The sequence below is a fragment of the Falco rusticolus genome, chromosome 2, assembly GCF_015220075.1.
Source record: "Falco rusticolus isolate bFalRus1 chromosome 2, bFalRus1.pri, whole genome shotgun sequence".
NCBI classification, from domain to species: domain Eukaryota; kingdom Metazoa; phylum Chordata; class Aves; order Falconiformes; family Falconidae; genus Falco; species Falco rusticolus.
The window spans coordinates 228613-239455 of record NC_051188.1 but is presented as its reverse complement, the minus strand read 5'-3'; the positions used below and the strand labels follow the sequence as shown (position 1 = coordinate 239455).

General features: G+C 61.0%; 1 protein-coding gene across 1 annotated transcript in view; it reads left to right on the top strand.

The window, feature by feature from the left end:
* Positions 1–5093: 5093 nt before the first annotated feature.
* Positions 5094–10843, top strand: part of CLPB (caseinolytic mitochondrial matrix peptidase chaperone subunit B) — a 92869-nt gene continuing 87119 nt past the window's right edge. The window contains 2 exon segments of the mRNA XM_037377024.1: positions 5094–5767; positions 8916–8967. Of these exon segments, the coding sequence (XP_037232921.1) occupies positions 5170–5767; positions 8916–8967 (650 nt within the window). The 5' untranslated portion in view covers positions 5094–5169.

The following is a 10843-nucleotide window of genomic DNA, read 5'->3' as shown; positions in this document are numbered from 1 at the left end:
CCCTCACCCCCAGGCAGACCCGGAGGGGCTGGAGCGTGTCCAGAGCCGGGCAGGGGCTGGGGAAGGGGCTGGGGCACAGCTCTGGGGGGGGCGGGGGGAGCTGGGGGGGCTCAGCCCGGAGAAAAGGGGGCTCAGGGGGGCCCTTCTGGCTCCCTACAGCTGCCTGGCAGGAGGCTGCAGCGAGGGGGGTCGGTCTCTGCTCCCAAGGAACCAGCGGCAGGACAGGAGGGAACGGCCTCCAGCCGCACCAGGGGAGGTTCAGGGTGGGCACTGGGAGAAATGTCTTCCCCGACAGGGTGGCCAAGCGCTGGCACAGGCTGCCCGGGGACGGGGTGCAGGCACCGTCCATGGGGGGGTTCAAAATACACGAAGATGTGGCGCTTGGGGACATGGTTCAGTGGTAGCATTGGCAACGCTGGGTTAACGGTTGGACATGAATATCTTAAAGGTCTTTTCCAACCTAAATGATTCCATGAGTCCGTGATTTCCTTTGGAGGCAGGACGAAGGGGCAGAAGGGCACATGCTCCGGGACTGGGAGCCACAGCCCCTGGCAGGCAGCTCTGCTGTGAGCCCCCTCCGTGCTGGGTGGCTGCACCAGCACCATCCCGCTGTGCCACCCATGAGCATCGTCCCTCCCCGCCAGGACACCCGGTGCCAGCCCTCACCCGGTGCCGGTGCCAGGCCCTGCTGCGGCCCCGGTGCGGGGCAGCTGGCTGGGAGCGGGAGGGCAGGCTGCCATCAGCAGCACTGGCGAGGAGAGGATTTTTGGAAGGGCTGGGGCTTCTCAGCCGGCTCGGGAAATGCTGCAGACTCAGGATTTTTTTTTTTCTCCCTGCTTGAAAACACGGAGGAAGCCTCTTCCAGCTCTTGCTGCTATGAATAACCATTTAAAGGCAGAGGGAGCCGCGCCGCACAGCGTGTGCTGAGCCCAGCAAGGCAAAGCCCTTCCCGGCAGCGTGGCACCCACGTGTCCGAGGATGCGGGGATGGGGCCCTTCCCAGGATGTGGTAACCAGAGGAGAAGGGGGGCACAGGGGTGGGGGTGTGAGGAGGGGTCCCCGTGCTCAGCACCTGCAGCACGGGGACCTTGCATCACTGGTCTCGACCTGCCATACTGCTGGCGGTGGTCCGGACCTGGGGAAAAGAACCAAGAAAGCTTCCACTCATCCCGGCGCGGGGAAGTGGGAAGCCCACCGCTGGCACCAGTGGGTGATGGCCAGGCAGGTGCCCGGCTGCGGGTGCCCTGCAGCTGCTGGGTTTTGCTGCGGTGGGTACAGGGGGGACCCTCTCCCCTTGCCCCCCCTGTCCAGCCCTCCCAAACAGCCCTGTGTCTGCTCCCCTCTGGGAATCTGGTGGTTGTTGCCCCCCCGCCCCTTTCCCAGGGAAGCGGAGCTGGTGCCAGCATCCCGCAGCCTTTCCCAGCCTGGCTTCGCTCCCTGCTCCCGGGGGATTCCAGCTCTTGGCAGGGGGAACCCCCTGCCCCATCCCCAGAGAGGGGCTGCCATGCACCGCCACGTGCACAGCCCCCACCGAAAACAGGACAGACGTCATCTGTGGGCCTGGGAAGCTGCCGGGGGGACAGGGGGCAAGGGTGGGGCTGGGGAACTGGGGGAGCGGGGATGGGGATACTGGGTGGGGAGCTGGAGTGGGGGAACTGGGCCGGGAAACAGGGGAAACGGCTGGTGGGACTGGGTGGGGAGCTGGGCTGGGGGAACTGGGGGAACTGGACTGGGGAAACTGTGCTGGGGGTACTGGGTAGAGAGCTGGGCTGGGGGAGCTGGGCTGAGGAACTGGCTGGGAAACTGGGGAGCTGGACTGGGGAACTGGGGGGAATGGGGCTGGTGAACCTGGGCTTGGGGCACTGGGGGAGCTGAGCTGGGGAACTGGGGGAATGGGGTAGGGAGCGAGGCTGGGGGAACTGAGCTGGAGGAGCTGGGCTGGGGGAACTGGGCTGGGGAACTGGCTGGGAAACTGGGGCAGCTGGGCTCGGGGACCTGAGCTGGGGAACTGCGGGAACTGGGCTCGGGAGGTGGGAGAGTGAGGCTGGGGGAGCTGGGCTGGGGAAACGGGGCTGAGGGAACTTGGCTGGGGAACTGGCTGGGAACTGGAGGAGCTGGCCTGGGGGCACTGGGGGAGGTGAGCTGGGGAACTGGGCGTGGAGCTGGGGGAGCTAGGCTGGGGGAACTGGGCTGGGGAACTGGCTGAGAACGGGGGGAGCTGGGCACTGGGGGAATGGGACTGGGGAACTGGGGAAGCTGGGCTGGGCTGGGGGAATGGGGCTGGAGGAACTGGGCTGGGGAACTGGCTGGGAACGGGGGGAGCTGGGCTGGGGGCGCTGAGGGAATGGGGCTGGGGGAACTGGGCTGCCCCACTAGCAGCTTCTGCCACAGCTCGCAGTGCAGCCAAGCCCCCAGCTTGGCGCAGAAGCACCCGTTCCTGGCTGTGCCCTCCCCTCCCCAGGGCCGCCCTAGTTCCATTCTCACCCCGTGCCCTCCCCACGCCAGGTCTGTCCCCCACCATCACCCCACGCACCCCAGCAGCCCCGGGGAGAGGGGAGAGCCCGGCCAGGCTGCGTGGCACCGAGTTCCCTGCGTGGCCAGCCTTAACCCTGCCCCTGCATTCTGCATCTCCCTGACAGCCTTTAATTAGCAGAGTGCAAAGCTAAATTAGCCGTGCAAACGTGTCCCACGCTACCAGGCTCCGCCGGGGGCTGCGGGCGTGGGAGCCAATGGAGAGATGCAAATACTGGGTTATAAAGGCTCATCGCCGAGTCGATGAAAATGGATTTTCTGCATGAGGCTGAACCGCTGCAGTCACTGGTGAGCTCCAGTGAGCTTCCCCAAGCTTTCCAGCACGGCTCGGCACGGCAGCACCCAGCGTGAGCTCTGTGTTTAGCTCTTCTCCAGGGGCTGGCAGGCAGAAAACAGATATTTAATAATGCATGTAATAAACACACTTCTTCTCAATAAACCTGATTTTTTTTTAATTAACTTCTTGCTTTTATTTTTTCTTGCTAAAACGCAACTTGTTAGCAACCCAGTTCCAACGACTCAGACGCCGAGCTTCTGAGCCTGTTAAAGTGCTGAAGTGATGGTGGGTGATGTCAAACCATGCAAGTGGCTGCGGGAATAACACAGAAACAGGGAGCGCGGGCAGCCATGGCCCCCCAGCAAACCCCAGCGTGCCACAGGGCTCCGGGGAGCTGCAGCTTCCCCTGCCTGTGGCGTGGGTTAGTATAGTTTTCTTCACCAAAGAACAAAGCAGAAACGCTTGGTTGGTTGTGTTTGGTTTTTTTTTCCCTGGAGCTGTAAGTACATGTGAGAGAAGGGGTGAATTCCTCTGGCTTTGAAATATTGATGGACCTGGAGGAGAGAAATGGGAGACGCAGCCTGCTGACAACCTGCCTGCTGTCCTTGGCTCCTGGAAACGCCAGATAGACGGGGGCTGAGGAAAAAGCACCCCCGGCCAGTGCACCAGCATTTCAGCACCTGTTTCTTTTGCCTTTGCGGTGAACCTTTCTCCCAGTGAGACCCCACACGCCGCTTGCTTTTATTTTGTCCTGAAAACACGCAATTCTGCATTTTCCTTCTCCTAGGCATTTGGCTATATGTTTTTTTATCCTCTACCAAAAAGCGTTTCTTGCACAGGGCAGTAATTTACTGTCTGTTGGTGTAGCGGCTCTGTGGGACAGTGCTGAGGGGCCCTGGGGGCTTTGGGGGCACCTCGCTGCCTTTTGGGGAGTGGAGGCATGCAAGGACGGAGAGGTGTTTGCTGGATCCGTCCCTCTGTCCCCGGTGCCATCAGATGGCCAGGGAGGAAGCAAAGCCCTGGCCCTGCACCAGTAATAAACCAGCATCAGGCCGGCTCAGTGCCTCCCACCAGGACGGACACACATGCGCATGTGCACACGCACATACTCAGAGCCACATACATGCACGGACACACGCGTGCACTGCACACACACTCACAGGCATGTATGTGCATGCATACATGATGCGCATGCACATGCATATGCATTCACACACATGCATTCAGACACGTGCACATGCACACACAGGTCACACACACATGTATGCCAGGCCCACGGCATGGGGCAGGCTCTGTGGGGATGGTGGCATGGAGCGGGGGTAGGATGAGTGGGAGCAGATCGCAGCACAGTGCATGGAGAGGTTGCCCAGCCCTGCGCCCCACATGCAATTCCCACATCAACAGCACTGAGCCCACCTGAGTGTGCAATTCCCCCCCTGGCCGAGGCTCCTGGAGGTGTTTGCTCCTGGCCCTGAGCACTGCCCACCCCAGGGGGTGTACCCAGGAGTTCCCTGGGGGCAGGAAGGCCGCTGCAGGGAAGGGGAGCACTTGTGCATGTGCAAGCCCTGCAAGAGGGTGCAAAGGGCTCCCGCCGTGCCTGCATTTGTGCACACACGTGTGCGTGTGTGTGTGTGGCTGCGCATGGTTGTGCGTATGCATGAGAATGTGCATGTGTGCATGAGTGCCTGCATGGGTGCATCCTTACATGTGCATGCATGCATGGGAGTACATATGTGTGCGCGCATGTTTGCTAGTGCACAAGTGTGTATGCATGCATGTGTGCAAATGCACCTCCGTGTGTGCATGCATGTCTGCAAGTGCACCTGTGTGCACGACGCATGCACGTCTGCTTCTCTGGGCGTGCGTGTTTGCAAGTGCATACAGGCGTATCCCTGTGTGTGCATGCACCAGCGCATGTGTGTGCGCGAGCACGTGTGTGTGACTGCACGTGTGCAAGTGCGCCTGTGCGTGTGTGTGCCTGCATGCGCGCGAGCGCGCCGGTGCGGGTGCAGGTGTGTGCACGCGTGGGTGCCCAGGTGTGGGAGCATGCGCGGGCAGCACGAGCCGGGTCTCCAATTGGCGTCCCTCTGCTGCCCGGAGCGGAGCCGGCGTCGCTTCCCGGCATGCCCCGGGCGGACCATGCCGCATTGCCCCCTGGGAGCTGTAGTCCGCGACGGCCGCGACAGAGCGGCGAGGAGCCGGGCGAGGACTACAGCTCCCAGCAGGCCTTGCGCACCATCCCGCGCCGACGCGCTGCCGCGCCGGGCTGCCGGCGGCCGCCATCTTGATCCGCCGGCCTCAGCGGCGCCGGGGGGGGAGGGGTGAAGCCGCGGGAGGTGTAGCGCAGGGAGCGAGAGGACGATGTTGGCCTCCCTGGCGGTCCGCCCGCCGCCACCGGGGCTGGCGCGACTCCTCCGGGCGCGGCTGTGGCTATCGCCGTCACGGCTGGTCTACGGGGGAGCGGCGGCGGCGGCTGAGGGGGCCGGGAGCGGTGGGCCGCGGCTGCTCCCACCTTCGCTCGCCAGGGGGCGCCGCCAGCACGCGCCGCAGCCGAGCGCGGGGCTGCCATGGCGGGGCGGGGCCTGCGGGGGGCGGCAGCGGGGCCCGGGGGGGACCCCCCCGGTAACGGGCCCGGGCCCCGGGGTCACCCCCGTAGCCGTGGGGCCGGGCCCGAAGGGGACCCCCGTGGCAGCGGGTCCGGGGCTGCGGGTCCCAGGTGCGGCCCTGCTGCGGACCGCCGGGCTGGCTGGCCAGGGCTGCCCCGGGCCTGGGCCCTCGGGCCTGGCAGTGCCCCTTGGAGGGCCCGCAGCGTGGCCCTGGGGCGCTGAGCACCGCTGTCGTCGCGGAGGAGACCCCGGCGGGCGTCGGAGCAGAGACAGGAGCTGCCCCCCGGGAGCTGCGCTACCTGCCCTCGTCGCTGTGCTGGCCTACTGCTACCTCAGGGACCACCTGTCCAAGGGTGACTATTGCTGCTCGCTGCCTGGCCAGCCCCGCGGTGGTGGGAGGGGGCTGGATGCGAAGCAGAGGAACTTGTGCCCCACAGGGAGGGGAGCATGGGGGTCCCTCCTTGGGGATGAGGCCTGCCTGCTAGTGCTGGCCTGGGAAACCCTTCTGGGCAAATGTTATCCTTGCTCCCTAGCCCAGGGGTGTGCTGGTCTATGATGGATGCCCAAACTCTTCTGTAGTGTGAAGGTAACAATCCTCACATTTGCCACCAAGATAAAACGGCCAACGCTCTTGTCAGCTGCACTCCGGCCCCTCGCTGTGGACTCTTTCCTGATGGGTGCTGGGAGAGGACCTGGCTCCCAGCCCCTGTGGGTGAGGGAGGCTTGCAGGGAAGGGTCTGAGCTGGCAGCGTGCACTTGGCCCAGGCTTCTGCTTTGAATGTAGGATGCTTTGGGGCAGCTTCAAAGGTTCTGGAGCTGGGAAGGGATTGACTTACTACCTGATAAGGCCAGGGTTTCTCACGGCGCGGTTTATGCCCACCCTGCTGTGGGAAGTAAGCAGTTGCAGGTGGCCGCAAGTGCCGCATTAGGTTTCGGTCTGCAAAGGCAGGCATGTGTATCTGAGCTGAAGCACACAGGATAGCCTCAGTGACTGTTGGGGCAAGTGGCAGGCCCTTAGGCTGTTGTGGAACTATAGGTTTGTGCCACAGCAAGCCCATTCTTGGCACTCATGCAGTGTTTTGTATTTGGGAGTATTTGAGGTGCAGCCTCTCTGCCCCAGGTTGTTGTCACCGTACTTTCCTGCTGCAGGACAGGAGATGGAATGGCCTCATTGGTGTTACTGGACAAGGTGGTGTTGAAGCAGAGATGTGTTTGCTGCTCGGCTGTGTACCGGGCACACAGGGCATCAATCATCAGACCTTCAGCTGTACCAGGATTGGTACAAGCTACAGAAGAGGAGATGGTGCGTGCACAAGGAGGGCCTTCCCTGCTTGCTGTGGTGCCTTTTGTCATGAGCCAGCACTTGCTGCTCACAGGTTTGGGCTTGTTGGCAGCGAGCTCATCTGCTGGTGTGACACAGGCCTAGGTCAGGAGGGGCTGTGACTTCACAGCAGGACACTTGGTGGTTTCAAGCATGTCAGAGGTTTGTGTCTCTGTGAGTAACACGCCAGCTGCTGCACTGGGCTGCTGGGTTTGTCACCCAGGAGGTTTCACCATCATTATAGGGAGTCTTGTGTAATTAGTGCTTAGGAAAGGTCTAAGAGACTGAGGCCTGGTTTTGTTGCAGGAGCTGGTTTGTGGACTGGTTAGCACTTAGAGCCAGGCAGCCACGTGGCTGTGGCTGCCGGTGGAGGGGACAGAGCCATGAGTGCCCCAACCCTGCAGGCAGGGAGAGTGCAGGAAGCAGGCAGGATGTTTTCCTGGAGAGAGCAGGGATGCGGGAATGTGGCTGCAGAAGGTTAGACCTGGAGTGCTCAGGGGTCTCTGCAGAGCTTGCTGAGCCAGGCTGTGCAACAGAGAGCCTTCTCCTCACTCTCACTTTGCAGGTGTCTTTGGAGAAGCCCCACTTTGTTCTTTACCAAGTACTGCATCCAGCTCTAGGATCGTCAGAGCAGGAAAGACATGAACTTGTTGGAGCAAGTCCAGAGGAGGCCACAGAGATTGTCAGAGGGCTGGAGCCCCTCTGCTGTGGGGACAGGCTGGGAGAGCTGGGGCTGTGCAGCCTGGGGAGGAGAAGGCTGCGGGGAGACCTTAGAGCAGCTCCCAGTGCCTGGAGGGGCCGACAGGAAAGCTGGGGAGGGGCTTTGGGCAAGGGCAGGGAGTGGTGGGACAGGGGGGAATGGCTTGAAGCTGAGAGAGGGGAGATTTAGGTTGGACATGAGGAAGAAACCCTTCCCCGTGAGGGCGGCGAGGCGCTGGCCCAGGCTGCCCAGAGCAGCTGTGGGTGCCCCATCCCTGGCAGGGCTCAAGGCCAGGCTGGACGGGGCTGGGAGCAGCCTGGGCTGGGGGGAGGGGGCCCTGCCCCTGGCAGGGGGTGGGACTGGCTGGTCTTGAAGGTCCCTTCCAGCCCGAACCCTTCTGTGATTCTATGCAAGGCAGAAGGCCAAGCCACAGGCACAAATAACTTGGAGAAGAGAAAGCGGGTAGAAAATGTTGGGGAGAGAGCAGGAAGCACTTGAAGGCTGGTAAGAACTGGGGAGAATTGTCCCAGCTTCCCAAATGCCCAGGTACAGCTCTGCTGGCTGCATTGGGTTTGACCAGTTCCTGCTACAGCAGCTGGGTGCATCTCCGTCAGAGCTCGGGTGCTGTCCTTACCCTCTCCAGCCAGGAGGTGTCATTCTGAGCCTGCATTGGGAACTCTGGCCTTCTTGTGATGTCTGGAAACCTGTGGCTGAGGCTGTGACTGCCTGGGGTGACAGTGCCAGCTACCCTGTAGTGCCTGCTGCACCCTGGAGCCTGCTGTCTGCAGGGTTTGCTTTGCAGATACCATGGTTCTCTGGTTGCTGACACAGTTGGTTCCTTGCTGAAGCTGCTGCTGGCTCGTGCCCAGCCCTGGGTGCCTCAGCAGGACCTTTCTGCTCCTTTCCAGCTTTTTGCCAGGCCCATCCCATGGCACCTTCTGAGCCAGAGACAGGCTGCAGAGGTAGCTTCCTACAGATGTGGGAGATCTCTGCCAGACTGGGAGAGACTGGTCTCCCAGGGAGGAGCAATTTGCATCCCTGGCTGTGTCTGCTTGAAGTGCTGCTCGGGGGTTCTCTCGTGTTATGATGCAGCACGCAAGGAGTTGCTGTTTCAGCTGGCTGAACATCTGTGTTTGGGCTAGGAGAGGCGAGGAAGGGATGCAGCCAGGCTGGGGGTTCAGCTGGCACACAGGTTCCCATGTGTCTGCCTGTGACTGCGTTTTGAAAAATTGCTGTTTGGTCCTGCCTTCCCCAGAGCCTAGCACCAGGGCTTAGGGAGGCTGTGGTAAGTCACCAAGCAAGCAAGGGATTTTGGAGTAACCTGCTCACAAAAATAGATTTTTCCTAGCCTGTGGTGTTTGATCAGAGCTGTAAGCACAGGCCCTACCTTCTCTGCTGCAGTGGCTTGTGCCACCTCTGGGTTATTATGTGCATGTGTGTCTGGCTGCTAACTTGCTTTCCCTTCTTTCTGTGTTTTCAGAAGATGCTCTGCTGGAAGCTGCGAGGATCAACAATGTTTCAGAAGTCAACAGGTGAGCAGGCTTTAGAGAGGTGTGAGAGAACAGTGCTGCTGAGGGTGGGAAGGCAGGAAAGCTCTGTCAGCACTTGGGAAGGGTGGGCTCATCCTCATTACCTGCTGTGACTCGGCACTTTTTTGTGCTTGGGCAGGCATCCCCAGGCACAGCTCCTGGGACAGGATAGAGCAGCGGGGGCTGGCTGCTCCCACAGACCTTGGGGTGCTCGCCTTGCTGTCTCAGATCCAGAGCGGGTCAGAAGGGTTGGTGAGCGCAGTTACCTGTGAGGTGGAAGGTGAATCACAGGTCCCCGCGCTGGGAGAGGACAAAGCGTGAGGCCGTGCAACGCAGCATGGTGTGGATGTACCCCTCTGGGCCTGAAGACGCAGAGCCTTGTTTGTAGGGGTCTGTCTCTGAAGGAACAATCCTTGGTGCTCTCCTCAGCCTGAGCCAGCAGCTCTCCAGCCCGGGCAGAGGTTTGTGTCCCACAAGGAGCACTGGAAAGAGCTCAGCTCTGCCTGTGCCACCCAGCTTACCTGTCAGGGAAGTGGCTGGTTGGGTGACCAAGCCTGTGCCTGTTAGGGAGCGGAGCATCTCCAGAGCTGTCCCTGTGCTCCTGTCCCACGGGCAACTGCCCTCCAAGGCTCTTGCTGTTGGCTGTGCCTGCTTCTGTTGGGGTTGTGCTGTGGCATAGTTCAGGAGCTCTCTAGCAGCCTTGAATTCTCCAGGGTGTTAACAAATGAGCACCTTTCTCAGGCCCAGCGTGTGACCAGTCCCCAAGAGGCACATTTGCTCTCTGCCCACCCAGTCCTCCTGCAGCTCTGTCTCTAGGGAGGGACTTGGATTGCCTCAAGCAATTCCCAGGACAGTTTGCAAGCAGCAGTGCTGCATTGATGAAATATGTCTGCTGGCAAACTAGCACTGACCTCATCTGCGGTGAGTCCCAGGGACTTCGTCTGGAGCTGTGTAGGGGAAACAAGCCTCCTGCCAACACAAGGTGAAGAGAAGGGTGAGAACCAGGCAGAGCTACTTGTCTGGCAGAGACAAGCCTGCTCTCTTCCAGTAGCCCAGTGGTGATGAGGTCTCCCTTGCCAAGTGCTGCCCTCAACCAGTACAGAGTTAAGATTATTTTTTTTTTTAGTAGCCTGGCAGCTTGCACAGGACAGGAGAGACGTTGCTGCTGTCCTGTGTTCACCACACCTGGCATTTCTCTGGCTGAGATCTCCCACCCAGCACAGGCATCCAGGGAGCTCAGCACTGCGAGCTGCTGTCCCTGCAGCTGGGGAGGCGAGTCCCGCTGGCCTGCAGCCAGGGGATGCACCTTCCAGTCTCCAGCATCTCAGAGGAAGCAGCCTGGCTCTGCTGTACCCCGGGGCTGAGATCTGGCCTAGATCAAGGGTCGAAGAGGATATTGGTGTGCAGCTAATTGGCACATGTGTTCTGCTGCTTGTAATTGCAGGAAGCTGCTGCTTAGGGATGTCTGGGTGATTTGTGAGCCTGGTCAGCCACAGCAGCAATAGGGATGCTCTGTGCTCCCCCTGATGAAGGAAGGGCTGGCGGCTGTAGGCAGTACGGCTCTGCTGTGCTTCCATGGCCTCTCCTTTCATTTCTGTGCTCCTTTCTTCCAGCCTGCTCTGTGGGGAGCTGCCCACCCCGCAGCACCCGCCGTGTTTGGAGCTCCCAGCTTACCTGTGCCTGGCACATACCTTGGCTGCCAGGCACGGACAGGGTTCTGTGGAAACTACTGACTCTCCCTGCTGCAGGCAGCTTCGGCCTCTGCTTTTAAACGAGCTGCCGCAGTCCAGGAGCTCTGCAGCTTCTGCAGAGCTGACAGAGGAGGCGTGAACAGGTTTGCATTAAGGGCTCTTGCCACCTGCAAGGGGTGAAGCTCAAA